The following is a 21,799-nucleotide window of genomic DNA, read 5'->3' as shown; positions in this document are numbered from 1 at the left end:
CCAAAGAAAGAATTCAAGGTTTGCAGCAGGGCTGAAACGCCTAGTCCCCAGTTTACAAAGCTGGGAATAGGGTAATTTTTAGCAACTGTCCTTGTTTTCCTTAACATTTTTTTCTTGTAAATTCTATAAAATTCTTACTGAAAAGCTCAGAGTTTAGGCAGCTCTTCCAGATCTATCTGGAGATTGTTTCTATGCTTGATTCACCATTCTTGATTCTTTCCTAAAATCTTAAAAAAAAAAAAAAAAAAAAAAGATTTATTTATTTATTTATTTATTTATACAAGCACAGGGTGAGAGAATCCACCAGAGCCAGAGAGGGGAACAGAACAGGCAGACTGATGAAGTACACTGCTGAGGGGAGCAGCGAGCATGGCAGGAGAGGTCTACGCGCCATGTGGGACCCTCCCTGGTGGTCAGGGATCGAACCGGCACTGCAGAGGCTGCGGGCAGCTTTGCAGCCCAGCGCTCAACCGCTGTGCCACCGGGGAGGCCCCTAAAATCTCTTAATTATTATTTGTCTCAATTTATTTAAGTCAAGAGTTCTAATATATTTTGAATTTGTTTCCCAGCTAAGAATTTACAGATGTGCTTCAACAAACGAGGTCAGCTTTCCTTCTTTGGAAAACCTTTCTCAGGGCTGTCTTCATGGCTTGATTTCTTAGGCTGTAGATCATTGGGTTGAGTGATGGAGGCACAACAGTGTACATAATAGTGAGAAAAATGTCCAGTGCACTTGGAGAGTCAGAAGGTGGCTTGAGAAACTCAAAGACGCTGGTTGAAATGAATAAAATGACAACAGCGAGATGGGGAAGGCAAGTGGAAAAGGCTTTAGCTCTGCTCTCAGCAGATGGCATCCTTAGCACAGTAGAAAATATCTTTGTGTAGGAAAGACCAATAAAGGTGACACACAGACAAGCCATAAGAGCTAAGAAGTAACTTATCCCAAACTCATTCATATACTCATTCGAACAAGAGAGTTTCAGGAGCTGGGGGATGTCACAGAAGAATTGGTGAATTATATGGGAACCACAGAAGTGGATGGAGAAAGTGCCAGCTGTGTGCATGGCTCCAGAAATGGCCGCACTGATCCAGACGCCTAAGACACTGTGAACACATTTGCTAGAATCCATGATGATTTCATAGCGAAGTGGAAGGCAGATGGCCACGTAGCGATCATAAGACATCACTGTGAGCATGGACAGCTCAGCAGAACCACAGAGAGTGAAAGCATAGCACTGCACTATGCATTCCCCAAGGGAAATGTAGCCACTATGCATGAAAGAGTTGTAAATGGACCTTGGCACAGTCACAGAAATGTAGCACAGATCCAGAAAGGAGAGATGTTTCAAGAAGAAATACATGGGTGAGTGGAGACTATTGTCCATAGAAATTGTGGCAATAATGAGGAGATTGCCAGTTACTGCCATCATGTATAAGACTAAGAAGAGAGAAGCATGGACGAGTTCTAGCTCAGGCTTGGCAGAAAATCCCATTAGAAGAAACCCACTCAGAGTGAAATTAACCATTGTCCTTGATTTCACGGTGATGTTCACTGCAAAACAAGATAGAACCAGTGGAAATTAGTTATTGAACCTCATAATCCACCTGGATTCAATCAAGTTAAGAATGAAATTACTTGAAGAAATCACCACTTCATCATTAATGTGAAGGTAGTTCTTTATACAATTAATTAAGTGGAGAAATTTTCAATGATTTTTACTCAGAAACATGGATAAAGAGGATTATAAATTTTAGTATTGCCATTTCAGTCAAAGGAAAGGAAAATTTATGTTGGAGTAAATTTAATACAATCTACTTTATTTTTTTTTAAATTAAGTTTTATTTATTTATTTATACAAGCACTGGGGTACAGTCAGAAGCACAGGAGCATGAGAAAATTCACCAGAGCCAGAGCGGAGAGTAGAACAGGCAGACTGACGAAATACACCGCTGAGGGAAGCAGCGGGCACGGCAGGAGAGGTCTGCGTGCCATGTGGGACCCTCGCTTGGTGGTCAGGGTTTGAACCAGTGCCTCAGAGGCTGCAGGCAGCTTCACAACCCAGCACTCAACTGCTATGCCACCGGGGAGGCCCTAATACAATATACTTTAAAATCTATAATATTGTTAAAGGGCTAGAACATTGAATTTTGTTTTATATAAAAAGACTTATGCAGTTCATACACTACATTTATAAATCTTTTAGCTATCAATTCTTTTTCATTACAATGCATTTATTATGCTATTTTATAATTTTGTTTTATATTTGAGCAGTAAAATCCTAATATTTTGTCTTCATTAGGTAAGCATTTATATTCTCATTAAGTGAAATTATGAAACATTAAATGGTATAATTGTGATATTTAAATAACTATTATCATTTGCACAAAATATCATAAAAATTGCTCTGAAAAACATTTTCCAAATGAATTGGAAAGGAATAGATTGATTATTATTATTATTATTATTATTTTTTTTTTTTAATTAAATAAAATGTAAAACAACTATGGAATATTTTTTATCCAATACATTAGTTGAGATGCAAAAAAAAATATTCATTATGAATTAAGTCATATATGTTATGTGGTATATGGTATTATATATGGAACATGTATCTGAAGAGGTGTGAATCTTGATCCCTAAATTGTGTACCATCTTATAAATCAATATTACTTTAATAAAATTCATACATATGCAAAATAATGATACTTATTTCATGAACAAAAAAAGGAAAAATCTTATAACATTCAAATTTGTGCAAATTTGTTTGACAGTATGGTCAAATTTGTGCAAACTCTTTAGAAAAAGCAAATATTTAGGAAAACTTTGATACACACTACATCTTTTTTTTTTTTTTTTTTTTTTTATAAATTTTATTGTTATATCCCCATACAATTGCAGCCCCCATTCTGACCCCAATCCTCCCCTCCCGCCCCCGCCCCCCTAAAAGTGTCTCTGGTTCATAGTTTTTTGTTGATTTTGATTTTCACTTTCTTATAGTTATTCATTTTCCTGGTCCATTATTTAAGTTTTCTAGATTCCTGCTATGAGTGAGACCATCCGGTATTTTTCTTTTTCTTTTAGGCTTATTTCGCTGAGCATGATCCCTTCCAGCGCCATCCATGTTGCAGCAAATTGCATGTGTTTATCTTTTTTGAATGCTGAGTAATATTCCATGGTATATATGTACCACATCTTCTTGATCCAGTCATCTATTTTTGGGCATTTGGGTTGTTTCCAAAGCTTAGCTATTGTAAACAGTGCTGCTATAAACATAGGGGTGCAGGTGTTCTTTGGAATTGATGTTTCTGTGTCCTTTGGGTAAATACCTAGGAGTGGAATTGCTGGGTCATATGGAAGCTCTATGTTTAGTAGGTCCAGAAATCTCCACACAGCTTTCCACAGTGGTTGGACCAGTTTGCACTCCCACCAACAGTGCAGAAGAGTTCCTTTTTCTCCACACCCTCGCCAACATTTGCTGTTGCTAGTTTTTTTAATATGTGCCATTCTCACTGGTGTAAGATGGTATCTCATGGTAGTTTTGATTTGCATTTCCCTGATGACAAGTGATGTTGAACATTTTTTCATATGCCTGTTGGCCATTTGCATTTCCTCTTCAGAGAAGTTTCTTTTAAGCTCTTCTGCCCATTTTTTGACTGGATTATTTTCTTTGTTGTTGTTGAGTCTCATCAGCTCTTTGCAGATTTTTGTGATCAGTCCTTTATCATTAGTGTTGGGTGCAAAAATGTTCTCCCAGTTGGTGGGGTTTCTCTTTGTTTTTGTTATTGTCTCTTTTGCTGTGCAAAAGCTCTTTAATTTGATATAGTCCCAGCTGTTTATCTTTGCCTTCACTATCACTGCTTTGGGTGATGTGTCTGTAAAGATGTCTTTGATGTGCAAATCACGTAGTGTTTCGCCTATATTTCCTTCTATATATTTTATGGTTTCAGGTCTTATGTCTAGTTCTTTAATCCATTTTGAGTTGATTTTTGTGTATGGTGTGAGGTGGTGGTCAAGCTTCATTCTTTTGCATGTAGCGACCCAGTTTTCCCAGCACCATTTATTGAACAAACTTTCTTTGCTCCAATGCATAGTCTTTGCTCCTTTGTCAAAGATTAGTTGACCATAAATCTGTGGGTTTATTTCTGGATTTTCTATTCGATTCCATTGGTCTGTATGTCTGTTCTTGTTCCAATACCATGCAGTTTTGATGATTATGGCTTTGTAGTATAGTTTGAAGTCTGGGAGTCTGATGCCTCCATTCCCTTCTTTTTTTTTCAGGAGAGCTTTGGCTATTCGGGGTTTTTTTGTGATTCCATATGAATTTCATCAATAATTGTTCTATTTCTTTGAAGAATGACATTGAAATTTTGATTGGAATAGCATTGAATCTGTATATTGCTTTTGGTAGGATGGCCATTTTAATAATGTTTATTCTTCCAATCCATGAGCAGGGGATGTCTCTCCATTTCTTTGGATACACACTACATCTTAAGCCATGTAGATATTTAGATAACTATTAAGTCATCTGAATAATTAGAATTAAAATATTTAATATTAAACAATAAATTTAAATTTAGGGCAGTAGCAAAAATATTGACAAACTATAAAACATAACTGAAAAATTATTTTCATGTTAATATTTTAGGTAGCCTTGAAAATTGTTTTTGAATTTTTTTTGAAAATGGATTTGATAACTATTTGGAAAACAAAGATTAAGATATAAACACTATGTTCTCAGAACATGATAGGAATAAGCAGAGAAAATGAATATAAAGAAATAAAACATATATTATTAGGAATTATTAGACATGGTGAGGGAATGATTGTATTTATTGCTAATTGCTAGCCTGACCTGAACATATAGGAAAATGAGCCTCCTTTTTAGTTGTTCAGCCTGAAATCCATGGTGTTCCTGTACTGATTTACTTGGAACCTGAGGGTGATGATATTTCCATTACACAGTTCTTGTAGTGAAGTGTGTAATATTACTGGGAAACTGTTAAGTTTGTGGTTGATAGAAAAGTTTTGGCATAGATGAGACAGTCCCTTGCTCACACAAGTAAAAGTTATTTGAGAACTGCTTCAGCTATTGTGTGTGTCTGTGTGATCCACAGGAATGTTAACATACTGTTAAGTATGACCAAGTAATTCTATTTTAGACAATATTAAAGGGAGACTTTGAAGGTGACCCCTGCATTTCTAGAGCTGATTATGACACATTTATTTATTCATCTGGGCATCATCTCTTGTAACTGAAACTTTCCAGGTGAGGTTTCTGAAGACTCCAAAAATTTCCATTTCTATGAAACTGGGAGAAGGTTGCTTATTTTTTCTTTATGGAACCCAACAAAAAGAATTAATTTCCTATGTATTCTCATATTGCTTTTTTTATCCAAAAGTTTTTGTTTGGTCTTTCCATTAATTTAAATCTACTCTTGCCAATAATTTATACAGAGACACACAGTGGAATTAAATGCAGTTTTGGTTATTTACAACATATGTATCTTTTCTGTATCTTGAAAATATATATTAAAGATTAATGTTAGATTAGACCATATATAAACATCTATAAATTATTTATAAATTTATTTAGTTTTGTGTATGTGTGTGTACATGGATAGGTAAAAAATAACTGTCACATTATGGATTATAAATATCTACCTAATATTTTTAATATACTGTTGCTGTAATTAATTATGATAACAAGCATAAAAGCAGGAAGAAATAAATGGACTCAAGATGTCACTTTAGTTAGTTCTTAGATATTATTTCAGATTACTTTTGCTTTATTAGTTAGAGATCACTTTAATCATGAAGATTAAGATGGTCACTTTTGACTTCAAAGAAATCCCTATTTTCAGGGTTGATCCGGACCTTTACATCAGTTTTACCTCTTTAATTCACCATTTCATTGTCTCCAATTTATTCTCTATCCTGTAACAAAATGTTATACACCTATCACCATTTTAGGAAAATATTAATGTCTTTAAACATTGTTGTTTAGATGGATAGTGTTTTCAAGACATAATAAAATTCTTTAAGTGGATTAAGTATGATGTACTTAATCATTTTTACAAGTTGTTTTTGATCCCAGTCCTTTTCTTTACATTTCTAATAAATTGACCATTCACCAGTCCATTCAGAATCTTCTTCTATTTTCTATGAGTTTTCTTCTAAGAACCAGAAGAGTTTAGAAGGCTGGTTGATTGTTATGACATGAGGCATGGTACACACACACACACACACACACATATATGTATATATACACATATGCACAACATATGTATGTATGGTTTCTTTTTGATCCTTATTTTGGAAAAATGGAAAATATGGTTATGTTGCTTTCTGAAACTGTTGGATTCATTCTGAATTTTTAAATTTTTCTACAATATTTGAACTATTATTTCTGTGATTTCTGAAGCAAAAAGCATCTCACATGTCTTATAAGTCACTATTATAAGAGTATTTATGATATGAATACAATGTATCTCAAACAGTTTCATTCTATCATAGATTCATGCTCAAATACTTATATGAGATTATACAAAGAAAGACACTGTGATGGACATAAAATTGGCACTCCAAAAAATGTTTCTTGGAATGGAAAACATTTACATTATTCTCTCCCAGATTCCTAATTTCCTTTAATCAGAGCTCATCCATAGTATTTCATATTTAACAAGTTAAATGACAATGGTTGTTTCTCTCACCCACTCCAAACCAGTGTCTTATGCCCTTTCCATTAACTGTGTGATCTAGCTTTTTAGACCCTAAGGAAACTCACCAGAGCATATTCAAATGTATCTTCCCACAACAGGAGAAGCTGTCGGTGCAAGCAGCTGACACTTATCTCAAAGTCCTGATCTCTGAAATCAGTCACCATCAGAAAAATGAGAGCTGTGGAGAAAATTTAAGTCCATTTCAATCCTGTTTTGGCCCCTAGTGAGTAGGCAATGAAATCTCTTGGCACAAGCAGAGTTTGTGGGAGCTCTGGGCATTTGCAGGTGCTGGCCAATACCCTGGGACTCAAATGTGAAATTATATTGATTGTTCCTGCAGAGTATTTTTCTGCTAAATTGATTTAATTATTATACCTAGTTACCTGGAATTTCAGCTTAGTTGTTTTAATAGAATCAAATTACTGAAAAATATTATTATTTGGTGTTAGATTCAAGAATATTAAAAAAAGACAACTTACTTCTATTAATCAAATTAACATGTCATTAATTTACTTTTTTTAAAGATTTATTTATAATGTGTACAAAACCTAGGGTGGAGGGCAGAGGGGTAGGAGAGTGAAAGGATTCACCAAAGACAGAGTGGGAACAGAGCAGGTGGATCTACTGAATTACACTGCTGAGGGGAGCAGTGGACAAGACAGGAAAGGTCTGCTTTACCATGTGGGTATCTCCCTGGCCAGGGATCGAACCCATGCTGCAGTGGCTGCAGATCACTTCATAGTGCTGACACTTAACATCTTGTGTTACCAGGGAGGCCCCAGTTTACTTTATATTTTTTGAAGATTTATTTATTCACTCATGCAAGAACTTGGGTACAGGTCAGATGTGTGGGAGGGTGAGAGAATTCACCAGAGACAGAGCAGGGAACAGAACAGGCAGGCTGAGTGAAATACACTGTTGAGGGGAGTAGCAGGTGAGACAAGAGAGGTCTGCCGTGCCATGTGGAATTCTCACCAGCTGGCCGTGATCGAACCAGCGCTGCAGAGGCTGCGGACAGCTTCACAGTGCTTTTTAACTGCCTGTGCCACCATGGGATGCCCATCAATTTACTTTTTGAATAATGTTTTACTCTAATAAATATCCCTATTATCTGAAAGTGTGTAGCTACCGATACATTGCTACCAAAAATCAAACAGCATCTCTTAATATTATAACACTAAATGTCAATCTAATTCCACTTAAAGTGGGAATATAATAGCCATTTTTTTTAAACCTGGATATGTGGGCAATGGTTTGTCTAGCATAAAATTTTAATTTTTCATGAAATAAACTCATCATTCAAGATCAAACCCAATAATATAGAGTATGCATTCCATTGTTATAAAACATGTCTTTATCCCAGGCTATCAATCACAAATGAGTTTTTATAATCCTAAAAATGGCATGACATAGAAGTCAGATGATTTCCAAGAAAACTTTCATTTGAACAGAATCTCCCAATAAATGTCAAAGCATTTCACATTTATATTCTAAGAATACAGTACACAATGGTTTAATTTCAGTCATCCTTTCTGCACATGTATTGGTGCTCATGAACTTGTAGAATAAATATTCTCTGCTAATTAATGGTAAAGAATCTATATGGGCCTCCCTGGTGGCACAGCCCGTTGAACACAGCGCTGGGGAGATGTCCACAGCTTCTGTAGCATGGGTTCGATTTCTGGCCAGCCAGGGAGATACCCACATGGCACAGCAGACCTCTCCTGTCTCACCCACTGCTCCCCTCAGCAGTGTATTTCAGTAGATCTGCCTGTTTTGCTCCCCGCTCTGTCTCTGGTAAATTCTCTCAAACTCCCATGCCTCTGGTCTGTACCCCAGCTCTTGTATAAATAAATAAAAAATCTTTAAAATAAGAATCTGTAGGCTTCTAATCACTTGGTCCAACCAGAAAAACATGTCTTTTAAAATATCAGGATTTGAAAGTATATAATTGCAAGCTGTGAGCTCATGAAACAGGACATTAAAAATGACAAATAGTGAAAAAATTTAGTATCTTTCAAAAATTAATTGATTATAGAAAATTGTATAAATAGCTTCACATATCTGCAGGATTGTTACCTATTAGCAGGACTAGATCTGTCCTTTCACCTATTGTGAAAAGAAATAGTAAAATCAAAATAGCAGAGCAGATGTAGCTCAATGAGGAAGATGTTAAATGCTTTCACCTTTAAGTAAGTAAATGTGGTGTCCTAGAGATGCACTGAGGCCCTAGAACTGTCCATGACAGCTACACAGAAGTGGAAAGACACATTTTTAATTTGGTAGGATGTTAGCTAACATGATCTCTAAATTTTTTCTAACTCTAAAATTCATTGAGTTCATCGTAATGTCTAAGTTATAAACATAAGAATAACAAAATGTAAGTTACCTCTGCTTCATGTACAAAGGGGATATGATTTTCCAAAATAAATATCTGCTCTCATGTAAAAATTGAAAAGCAAAATAAGTCCTTTTTGTTTGGTGTCATGAATAAAACACAAGTACATATATGGCCTTTACTTTTTTAAAGATTTGTTTATTTATGCATACAAGAACTGGGGTACAGGCCAGAGTTGTGGGGGTGAGAGACAGAATTCACCAGAGACAGAGTGGGAAACAGAACAGGTGGATTGACTTAAATACATTGCTGAGGGGAGTAGTGGGCGAGACAGGAGAGGTCTGCTGGGCCATGTGGGTAGCTCCCAGGCTGGGGATCCAACTTGTGCTGCAGTGGATGCAGCTAGCTTCATAGGTTGTGTCTTATCCCTTGCACCACCAGGGAGGCCCTATGGTCTTTATTATTTTGAAGTGCATTTCTGCTCTACCTAAACACATGTTTAGGTTTATCGTGAAAAGAGCGTGAATTTGCCAAATGCTTTCTAAATAGATTGAGATGATTATGGTTTTTATTTTGTTGTTGATTATGCAAACACCTTGCTCAATATTGGTCTATTAGATTTTCTATTTCCTCATAACATAGTCTTAGTATCTCATATGTTATTAAAAATTGTATGTTTCCACAAAGTTATTAATGTTATTTGCATTTCTTTTTTTTTTTTTTATAGAGGCATGCTTTATTTATTTGTTTGCTGGTTTGTTTGTTTGTTTTGTTTATACATGCACTGGGTACAGTCAGAAGTGCGGGAGGGTGAGAGAATTCACCAGAGCCAGAGCGGGGAGCAGAGCAGGCAGAGGGACCGAAGTACACTGCTGAGGGGAGCAGCGGGCAGCAGGAGAGGTCTGGCGCCATGTGGGACCCTCTTTCGGTGGCCGGGGAGCAGCCGGGGATCGAACCGGTGCCGCAGAGGCCGCGGGCAGCTTCGCAACCCAGTGCTCAACCACTGCGCCACCGGGGAGGCCCCTATTAATGTTATTTGCATTTCAACCTTCATATTGGTCTCTTACGAGCCTTTGTATTTGGTGGCATCTGTTGAAATATCTTCTCTGCCATGTTTGATTTTACTTACCTGAATAGTCTTTCCTTTTTTCTTAGTCTAGAAAAGGTTTGTCAGTTGTGCCTATCTTTTCAAATAACCAGTTCTTAATTTTGCTGTTATTTCTGCTAATGTTTCAGACTCATTTTCATTACTTTCTATTTGTTCCTTGCTTTGTTCCTCTTTCTAAATTTGTACTTATTTTGTTCTAATTTGTCTAGTACCCTGAGCAGTAAAATTAGGTTAGTTGTTTGAGACCCATGTGAATTCCCTTAAGAACTATTTTTACTCCACAATGCAAGACTTAGTTTGTTGTGTTTCCATTTGTCTCAGATACTTTTTCACCTCCCTCTTGATTTCTTCCTGGATTCATTTGCTGTCCAGAAATGTGTTGTTTAATTTCCACCTATTTGTGAAGTTTTCAGTTTTCCCTGTTATTTGTTTCTAGTTTCACAACATTGTGGGCAGGTAAGATACTTACATGATTTCAATCATTTCAAATTTGTTAATATTTATTTTAGGACCTAATACATGAACAATTCTGGAGAATGTGCCATGTGCACTTGAGGAGAATGTGTATCATGCTCTTATTGGGTAAAAAGTTATGTGCATGAATGGTACAACAAGAATGGAGTCAAGTTCGTAGTCTTTTTTTTATTAATATATTTTTAACTGAGTCCTGCCATGAGCTATTACCACCATAGTGCTCTCACCACCAACTCACTCATCATCTACCACCACTGACCATTAGGCTTCCCTCCCTCCCTGCTCCTTCCCCTCCCCCAGCACAACCCCCTTGGTGTCTCTGTTCTGAAGTCAGTTATCAAGGGTTAATTTTTCATTTTTTTTTCATATGACTGTAATTTAGTTACTTTATATCCCACAATTAGTGACATCATCTGCATTTATCTTCCTCATTCTTATTTCACTGAGCATTATCCTTTCAAGCTCTATCCATGTTGCTGCATACAGCATGAGTTTCTCTTTTGATTGCTGAGTAGTATTCCATTATATAGATAGACCACATCTTCATGATTCATTCATCTGTTCTGGGCACTTAGGTTGTTTCCATAGTTTAGCTATCGTAAATAGTGCTACAATAAACATGGTAGTGCAAATTTCCTTTTGAATTAGTATTTTTGAATTTTTGTATAGATATCTAAGGAGCAGAATTACTGTTCAAATGGACAGTCCATGTTTAATGTTTTGAGATACCTCCATACTGCTCTCCATTAGGGCTGGACCAGTTTGCATTCCCACCAGCACTGTAGGAGGGTTCCCTTTTTTTCATATCATCACCAGCAATTATTGTTTCTAGGCTTTTTGATATAGTCCACACTCCATTACTATTTTTCAGTCTGTATGATCTATGCATTATTGAAAGTGGGTTATTGTAGTACCCTACAATTTTTTGTGTTGCTGTCTCTTATTACCTTCAGATTAGTAAAAATTTGATTTAAATTCAAATACTGTGAAGTTTGGTGTATCTACCTCTCCATCCATCCATCCATCCATCCATCCACCCATTCACCTGATATATATCCTGTTGATGATTTCAACTCTTTATCATTATGTAAACAAGTTACTGTTACTGTGTATTATTCCATTTTTCAAAGGACTGTTTCTTTTTTTTTAAAGATTTATTTATTTATTTATGCAAGCACTGGGTACAGTCAGAAGCGTGGGAGGGTGAGAGGATTCACCAGAGCCAAAGAAGGGAACATAACAGGCAGACCGACAAAATACACTGCTGAGGGGAGCAGCGGGTACGACAGGCGAGGTCTGCAGCTCCATGTGGGGCCCTCCCCAGCAGCTAGGGATCGAACTGGTGCTGCAGAGGCTGTGGGCAGCTTCTCAGCCCAGCGCTCAACCACTGCGCCACCAGGGGAGACCCCTATTATTCCATTTTTTGACTTAATGCCCCTTTTGCCTGATATAAGAATCACTATCCCTGTAGTCTTTTATTTTCCATTTGCATGTATTGTTGGTCTTAGTACATATGGGAAAGTAATATATTTTCCAATAATACCATTAATGAATGAGGGTAAGGAAATAATGGTAAATAGAATTAACATGGACAAGACAAGAGAACCATAAATGATTAGATTTATATGTTTAATATAATAAAAGCTATACATATTAGCATGTTTTCCTAATTTTAAATGATACTGGAATTGTCAGGCCTAGTCTTCCAGCCAGGAACGGATCCCAGGCTGCAGAGGCAGCGCTGAGCCCCAGCCACTAGACCCCCACAGGTTGGTGTCTCACAAAGCCACAGCAGGAACTTCGCAGACTCTCAGGCAAGCAAGCGAGAAGAGGCAGGTTTGTTTAGAGAAAGAAAAAGTTTATTGAGGAGAAATGGGAACAGAAATAAAGTGGGACTCCCAGGCCATGAAACCAGGCCTGGGAGGGGCAAGGAAGCCAAAGTGTATACCTTCTTTCCCTAATTATTCTAAAGCTCCTCCAGTCTCTTTGTGATCTCTTAGTTCTTGGCTGTTTCACTTAATTTGCTTACTGAGCTGGGGATCTTCACATTCCTTATCTAACAGCTTTCTCTTTCCCCATTTGTTGCATCTTTATCTTTATGGCCCAGTCCTCTGGATGGGCATCCCTGCATTGAAGTTAAACAGTTGCCCTTCTAAGTTGTCCATAAATTAAACCACTCTCCATTTCCCCAATCTCTACCTCCCTTTATCACTTGAAGGAAACCAAGGCCAGCATTAACAATGTTGTCCTTGGTCCTGGGATGTTTGTTTTTACAGGTGGAATTAGTTACCTCTTGTTGCCCTTATCTCTGAAGACTTTCTCAATTCTCTGAGGTCCCCTCCTGCAGTGTCCCTAAAACTGCATAATTCCTAGCTTGCCCTGTATCTCATTAAGACATATAATTATGTACACTGATATGTATGAGTATGATGTTAAATTTGTAATATTGGCATATATATCAATATGTGTGAGGTATATATTTATATACCACAAAGGGAGAAACTCTGTTTGTATTGAGAAACATAATGATATATATGGTAAGCCCTTCAATAATCTGTTATAATGTGACATAAAAACAAATATATATTTGTTATTAGTCCCCAGTTCTTCTCACAGAGTATGACAACCTTTGTAATATCTGAGTTACTGGACTGAGTGAAGCATTTTGTTATTCAAAGTAAGTCCTTTCCAAAAATACCATTTATGTTAATGGTGTGACTTGTTAAGGGTGCTTAAGTGAATTCAGGTTGCCAAAGATACTAAACACATGACTAAAACTTGAAACATTTATCCCATTCCTGACCACTGGAGAGAGATACTGAAGGTTGAGTTAATTGTCCCATAATTTATTCAATCTGGTCTGTGTAATGTGATCCCAAGTAAAACCTTAAACAATAGGATTCAGTGTCACCTCAAAGGTCACTATGTTGGGGGTGGTGTGGGATGGAGGAAAGACAACTCAAAGTTCAGGTAGAGAGAGAGAAAGACCTAGAGGGCATTGCACCTCTGGAGATGCAGCAGCCTATTTCTCTGGTTGTCTCACATTTATTGGGGATCAGATTCAGGGATGGTGGGCAAGAATACGGAGGAATGTGTGGAGGAATGTGTGTGGTGGGGATATGGATTGGGGATGCATAATGGTGGGGATGTGTATTGGGGCTAATGCCTGGGGGGCTCCATTGTTGCTGCTGATCAGATATCTTATCTCTAGTGCCTCTTTACACTTAACTTCCTGTCAAGGTGGTCCAGCTGGTTATGCTATAATGTCTGCCTGCTATTGTCAGCAGATAGCCTCATACCAAGACTTTTGTCCTGATGAAAGGCCCCCTGCCTAACTCTACATGTTAGCTTGACCAGCAGCAACTCTGGGCACCAAGACATCAAGGGGGACTGGGGAATCCACTACTCAGAAAGTTCTAGGGGCCTCCCCTGGTGGCGCAGAGATTGAGCGCTGGGCTGCGAGGCTGCCCACAGTCTCTGCAGCGCCGGTTCGTTCCATGCCCGCCGGCGAGGGTCCCACAAAAAAAAAAAAAAAAAAAAAAAAAAAGTTCCAGAATGGTGAACCCTAGGAGGTTCTAGAAAGTGGCATGTGAAAGGAATAAAGGAAATTCTACTTGTTTCCCCATGCCTTGTCCTGTATCTTTTCCATTTTTTCTGATTTGTATTCTTTATAATAAAACACCACAGTGAGAAATAAAGCTTCTTGAGTTCTGAGCTGCCCTAGAAAGTTATTGAAAGAAGTGGAATGGGAAGAAATGGCACTACCAATTAATAGCTAGCAGTTGAGAAGCACATTCAATTGATGCCTGTGTAGAGTGGTCCCATCAGAGATGTTCTGAACATGCAAGTCCTTGTTGCTTGAAACTTCAAGAGTCTAATTCTTATTTACTAGAACAGTGTTGACCAAAAAAGGCACCATGTATTTGGTGATAGGTGTATAAGTAAAAACAGACAAGAATAAAACACTAAGGAAATAACTTTATAAAAAGGCAATAGTCATTACAAAATTTAAATATGGCATTAGAATATATTCACTAAAACTCAATAAAACAAAGCAGTAAGGGATGAATGAAGCAAAAATAAAAACATGAGGCATATTAAATATAAATGTAAAATACAGAAATATATGATCATGTTAATAACAGAAACTGGAATGAGACTTTACATAAAAACCATCTGAATTCTATTTTGTGCATTTTTAGGATTGGAAAAGTTCATATTTGTGAAATGATAGCCGTGGATAAGTCATATTTTGTGATAATGGAACATAGTGTGTAATCTTCTAATCTGGGCTTGAAATGAAAACAATTAGAATATTGGCAGCACAACTAAACTTTGATGCTAGACAAACTGTTACCGTAATTTGAGGTTTTGAGGTCTAGTTCCCCAGCAAGGAATCAACCTCAGGCTGTGGTGGCAGTGTTGAGTCCCAGCACTAAACCACTACAGACTGGCCTCTCAAGATGCCCCAGAAGAAACCTCGCTTACTCTCAGGTAAGCAAATGAAAAGAGGCAAATTTATTTAGAGAAATGGATATAAGGAAAATTTTACTGAGGAGAAATGGAACAGAATCAAAGTAGGATTCACAGCCTCATGGACCAAGCCAGGAGCAAGAAAGCCACCCTAGAGTCATGCCTTGGGTGATATACCGCTTCCCTGATTATTCTAAAGTCCCATCAGTCTCTTTGTGCTTCGTTAGTTCTTGGTTGTCTCACTCACTCTGCCTTAATGTCTCTGTGCCTTCTGTGCCTAGAATTATATCTTGCATCTCAGCCCTTAGATTCCTTTTTTATTGCCCTTATCCAGAAATCCCTGCTGTCCCAAGTGAGGTGAGGGTTGTGTCTGATTAATCGCCTTTGGAATTTGCTGCCCTTATCTCTGGAGTCTTCGTTATTCCTCCAAGCCTTTTTATTCTGACCCTAGAAGCTATTTGCTTGCCCTATGATTCAAAACCATACACCATAAACCCAGGTTTCTTTAAAGTGGCTGTTTTTTTACTCTCCCACACAAAGTAAAATGACATTGGCACTTAGTGACATAGTTCAGGCATTTTTTTGCTTCATTATAGTAAACTATTGGTATTTACCCTTTTTCAGATGATGGACATGTCTATTAGACATTATAATATTATCTAGTTATGATTTAAATGAATGACTTGCTATTTCAATTAATAGAATTAAACTAGGTCTTTTTGTGTATATTACTAAGTCTGCACACAAACTAATATCTTCAATAATTTGGTCCAATAAACAAAATAAGATGAATTCCAGATAACTGTGTCTGATCATTAAATTGACTCAACAGAACAATAGTCTGCAGGAATAATAAATATAATTGCAAGTTTTGGTCCCAGGGTATTTATTGAGAACACAAAATACCCACAGCACCCAGAAACTCTGCTTGTGCCAAAATAATTTAATTGCCTAATCGCCAGTAGCTAAAGAACGATTGTAATGGGCTTATTTTTCTCCACAGCTACTTCGTTTGAATGTGACTGGATGGTAGACATCTGGACTCAGCTAAGTGTCAGCTGGCCACACTGACAGCTTCTCCTGTTGAGGGAAGATATTCTTGAATATGCTCTGGTGAGTGTGCTTGAGTACTAAAAATATAGATTACAACAAATGATGGAACGCCATGAGTTACTAGTTTGAGTGGATGAAATAACCAGCCATTAGTACTCAACTTGTAAAATATGAAATACTATGTGTGAGCTGTGAGTATTTTAATGGAAATTAGAAATCTGGGAAATAATATTGCAAACTCCTTTTATTCTGAAAGCATTTTAGAGAGTGCAATTCTCCCTACCAAAGTCTTTATACATATCACCAGCATAGAAGTAATTCAGCCTGAAATTGTGATGGGTTGATGCTGTTGATGTTCCTTGTGTTCATGTTGTTTATTGAGTCTTATAGTAGTGACTAGTAAGACATGAGAGATGCTTTCCACATCAGAAATTAAAGATAAATTGTTCAAATATAGTCGAAAAATTTAGAAATTGAGAATGTTCAAATATTTTATGAGAGCTAAATCAGCACATTTTACATCCTCACAGAAAATATGGATAAAGATTGAAAGAGCATAACAGGAGGCATGATTCATTTGTTACCAGTCATCAGCCTTCTTGTTTCTTTTGATTCATAGGGGAAAATTCTAAAGTAGAGAAAATTCAAGAATATTCTGGAATGGACATGTCAATGGTCATTTTTTTAGAAATATAGAGAAAAGCATTTACAAGAAAAATGACTGGTAAAAATCAATAAATATATTTCATAAAGTTAATATACATAATATATAATATATATTGTAATTATAGCATATATTAATAATATGTGTCATATATTAATATGTTTATATATTTAATAGACTTTTGTTAGGTTTTAAACACAATATTTCCATGTAAACATGAAACATTATTTATAAACATCCATCTTCACCCCAAACTGTGATAGAGATCTTAGATGTTGAATGTTCCCTCAGTTATATGACTATGAATATGTTGGAGACAATGAAATGGTAGAATTACAGATGTAAAACTAATGTAAATGGATTAACACTGAAAGCAGTAATTTCATTAAAGAGGAAAATCTACCATCTTTATCTCTTCATTAATGTGAGATTCATAAAAAAGACAAAGTCTTAAATAATACCTATGGACCAATAATAATTTGCTCTTTTCCATAAACAAAGCACAAATTTGGGCCTCTCCAATGGCACAGTGGGTTGAGCACAGTGCTGTGAAGCTGTCTGCAGCTTCTGCAGCACAGGTTTGATTCCTTGCCAGCCAGGAAGAAACCCACATGGCGAGGCAGGCCTCTCCTGTCTTGCCCGCTGCTCCCCTCAGCAATGTATTTCGGTCCTCTGCCTGTTCTTCTCCCTTCTCTGTCTCTGGTGAATTCTCTCACCCTCCCACGCCTCTGGCCTGTACCCCGGTTCTTGTATAAATAAATAAATCTTTAAAAAAAAAAAAAAGAATGCACAAATTTGATCATACCACTTGCTTGTATTGAGCTTATTTATTTTTTAAATAAATCATATTCTTTATTATTTTAATTGCATTCATTTTATTGATGTAGCATCTGTTTATAAGACTGTACTTGATATAGAGGTCTTTAGTCACACCTCCTCAGATATATGTAATCACCAGATATCTTTCATCATAATATATTCTACTGGGGCCTCCCCGGTGGCGCAGCAGTTGAGCGCCGGGTTGCAAAGCTGCCAGTAGCTTCTGCAGTGCCGGTTCGATCCCGGCTGCTCCCCGGCCACCTGAGGAGGGTCCCACATGGCACGCAGACCTCTCTTGCCACCCGCTGCTCCCCTCAGCAGTGTGCTTCGGTCCTTCTGCCTGCTCTGCTCCCCGCTCTGGCTCTGGTGAATTCTCTCACCCTCCCGCGCTTCTGACTGTACCCAGTGCTTGTATAAATAAATAAATAAAAATCTTTAAAAAAAAGAATATTTAAATATATATATATTCTACTGATTATGTATTTTTAATGTTTCACTAATTTGTTGGGTGTGAACATATTCCATAGTTGTTTTATACTAAGAATTACAGTAGATGGTATTTGTCCTTTATATGAGCCATATTATTTTCTTTTAAAATATGCATATGGAAGGGCTGTTCAATTATTTTTCTTTTGGGAAAATAGTATTTTTCAGATCAATCTGTATGATATACTATGTTAATGATAACAGTTATTTATATGTCATAATTAGGTACATGAATTAGTTATTAATTTGGCATTTCAAAATTATAATTAGTGAGAAAATAAGTGCTTAGTTAAAAACATGAGGAATTTTTTCTCTCATTTACAATGCAACATTATTACACTGCAATAATAAAGCTACAGTAGTTGAGTAGTATATGAATATATAGAATGATTAATGAAAAAAATAGGCAGCTAACAAAAGTTAATAAATGTGAGTTTATGAACTATATAACACTTTTAATAGAAATAAGAAAAAAAATGCTCCATAGTCCCATTATTAAAATTATATATTCTAAAAGATATTTTATAAACTTTATATATACATTCATTTTTCTTTCATTTGACTAAAATGGGCAATTCTCAAATTTACGATCTTCCTAACCTATGTTTCCATGAAGTAATTTAAAATTGCACAAGATGATTAGTATAAAAAACTACTTTCACATTTATGATGATGAGATAATGTCCAGTGACTTCATGCCTAACTTCATTGAATCCAGTGTGGTTGGGAGGTTAAGCAAAAGAAATTTCCAATGGTTCCCATCTTTTCTTGCAGTCAGCATCTTTCAGAAATTAAGAAGAACTATGGCTAATTTTACAATGAGTGGGTTTCTTCTGATGGGATTTTCTGCCAAGCCTGAGCTAGAACTCGTTCTTGCTTCTCTGTTCTTAGTCTTATACATGGTGGCGGTAATTGGCAACATCCTCATTATCACCGCAACTTTCATAGATGGTAGTCTTCACTCACCCATGTATTTCTTCCTGAAACATCTCTCCTTCCTGGATCTGTGCTACATTTCCGTGACTGTACCAAGATACATTTGCAACTCTTTCATGCAGAATGGCTATATTTCCCTATGGGAATGCATAGTGCAAAGTTTTGCTTTCATTCTCTGTGGTTCTGCTGAGCTGTCCATGCTCACAGTAATGTCGTATGATCGCTACATGGCCATCTGCTTTCCACTGCACTATGAAATCATCATGGATGTCAGCAAATGCGTCCAAGGAGTCCTAGGCATCTGGATCAGTGCGATCATTTCTGGTGCCATGCACACAGCTGCCACTTTCTCCATGCACTTCTGTGGTTCCCATATCATTCACCAGTTCTTCTGTGATATTCCACAGCTCATGAAACTCTCTTGTTCTAATGAGTATATCAGAGAGGTTGGTGTCACTGGCTTCTTGTCTCTGGTGGCCTTTCTTTGCATCACCTTTATTGGAGTGTCCTACACAAAGATATTCTCCACTGTGCTGAGGATGCCATCTGCTGAGGGTAGAGCCAAGGCCTTTTCAACTTGCCTTCCCCACCTGGCTGTGGTCATGTTGTTTATTACAACCAGTGTTTTTGAGTTTCTCAAACCACCTTCTGAATCTCCCAGTGCACTGGACATTTTGTTGACTATTATGTACACAGTTGTGCCCCCAACACTCAACCCAATGATCTATAGCCTGAGAAATCAAGCCATAAAGGCAGCTCTGAGAAAAGTTCTCCAAAGAAGACAAGCCTGATTATTTTGTTGAGGCACATCTCTTTATTCTTTATTGAGAGACAAGTTCAAGATATATTGGAGAAAACTCTTGGCTTAAATATAGAGAGACAAACGCCAAGTAAGTGAGTTTATGAAGGATCAAGACTGAGGAATCAAGTCTGAAAATAGTCTCTAGAGAGTTCTGGACAAACTGTCCAAAATTTGAGCTCTCAATAAGGATTTTATATAATTTGCAAGGGATACATAGCAAGGATCCAGGCAGGTGTCTCCTAATGTATCTCTCTGATGTTGTCCATTCACGAGGAAAACAAGGAGGGCTGTTAAAAATTTCCCTTTAGGGGCCTCCTCGGTGGCGCAGCAGGCTGAGCATAGCACTGGAAAGCTGTCTGCAGCCTCTGCGGTGCCGGTTCAATTCCTGGCCAGCCAGTGAGATTCCCACATGGCACGACAGACCTCCTATCTCACCTGCTGCTCTCCTCAGCAGTGTACTTTGGTCCTTCTGCCTGTTCTGCTCCCTGCTCTGTCTCTGGTGAATCCTCACCCTCCTGTGCCTCTGGCCTCTGCCCCAGTGCTTGTATAAATTAATAAATCTTTTAAAAAAATTCCCTTTATATTTGGAGCTCAATTTTCATTGAGCTGGGGGTTTTAGCCCTGCCATAAGCCTTGAAGCCTGCCATTCTTTGAAGTTAGTGAATTATCCAGAGGCAGCTATTTCCAAAATGTTCCTTTTTTCACAAACAGCATTTTCCCCGGGCACAACTTCTTCAGGACCATCTTAGCCCTTGGCTAGAGCCTTTTAGTTGGGACCAGGAAGATGGGGATCCAAATTGTTAACTTTCCTTAACCAAACCAGGAATCTTAAGGTAAGTAGAGAAATGAGCATAGGCAAGTTGTCATATAAGAAAGTTATCATGGCGCTGGAAGGGATCATGCTCAGCGAAAAAAGCCAGAAAGAAAAAGAAAAATACCACATGGTCTCACTCATAGCAGGAATCTAGAAAACTTAAATAAGGGACCAGGAAAAAGAATAACTATAAGAAAGTGAAAATCAAAATCAACAAAAAACTATGAACCAGAGACACTCTGTGGGGGTGGGGGGCAGGAAGGGGAGGGATTGGGGTCAAAATAAGGGGGTTGCAATTGTATGGGGAATATAAAAATAAAATTCATTAAATAAATATATAAATTTTAAAAATTTGAAAAAAAAAAAGAAAGTTGTCATTAATATGTGCTGTCTGGGTAATACAAATCTTCACATATAGCTCTATAAGCATTGCTCTTGAAAATACAGATTAAAATATCTCTCTGCAAAGTCACTCTTTTACTTGTCTCCCCCTTGACAAAAAGAACGGGATTTGCACTCACTTGGTCCCAAATCATTTGTGCTGAATATAACATCTCCTTTTCCAAATATGAGTTTAATTCTCACCTCTATGAGTCATTATTGTTTTCAATTAAACTGTGAAAGGGGGATCAGCTCATCCTGGTTTGCCCCAAATCTTTGTTATTTCAAAACAAGAATTCTGTCCTTCAGAATATTTTTTTCTGTGTCAGATTGCTCCATATAATAGTTCACACAAAGGCCCTCCCTGGTGGTGCAGTGGTTGAGCACAGTGCTGTGAAGCTGTCCGCAGCCTCTGCAGTGCAGGTTTGATCCCGACCAGCCGGCGAGAATACCACATGGCATGGCAGACTTCTCCTGTCTCTGCCGCTGCTTCCCCTCAGCAGTGTATTTCGTCAGTCTGCCTGTTCTGTTCCCACTCTGTCTCCGGTGAATCCTCTCACCCTCCTGCGTATCTGGCCTGTACCCCAGTTCTTGTATAAATAATAAATTTAAAAAAAAAAGTTCCTACAAAAATATGTTATCATGAGTCAAATTATATTGTAAATCTATGAATTTAGAAAGTTTAATCTAGCTCGATGTTTAGCTTTCTAAAATGTAAACTTTTAAATATT

At 37.4% G+C, this 21,799-nt stretch overlaps 2 protein-coding genes across 2 annotated transcripts; one reads left to right on the top strand and one right to left on the bottom strand.

Moving 5' to 3' along the window:
- Positions 1 to 590: 590 nt before the first annotated feature.
- LOC119253953 (olfactory receptor 14J1-like) lies at positions 591 to 1,526 on the bottom strand. The gene has a single exon (XM_037521176.1). The coding sequence runs from the start codon at positions 1,524 to 1,526 to the stop codon at positions 591 to 593; it is 936 nt and encodes a 311-aa protein (XP_037377073.1).
- A 17,412-nt stretch (positions 1,527 to 18,938) lies between these two features.
- On the top strand, positions 18,939 to 19,862 carry LOC119253952 (olfactory receptor 14J1-like). Its single transcript, XM_037521175.1, has one exon. The coding sequence runs from the start codon at positions 18,939 to 18,941 to the stop codon at positions 19,860 to 19,862; it is 924 nt and encodes a 307-aa protein (XP_037377072.1).
- Positions 19,863 to 21,799: the final 1,937 nt, after the last annotated feature.

This window comes from Talpa occidentalis, unplaced genomic scaffold (genome assembly GCF_014898055.3).
Source record: "Talpa occidentalis isolate TD23 unplaced genomic scaffold, MPIMG_talOcc4v2.1 talOcc4.248, whole genome shotgun sequence".
Classification (NCBI taxonomy): Eukaryota; Metazoa; Chordata; class Mammalia; order Eulipotyphla; family Talpidae; genus Talpa; species Talpa occidentalis.
Note: the sequence above shows the minus strand (reverse complement) of the source record. Positions and strands in the feature narration are given on the sequence as shown.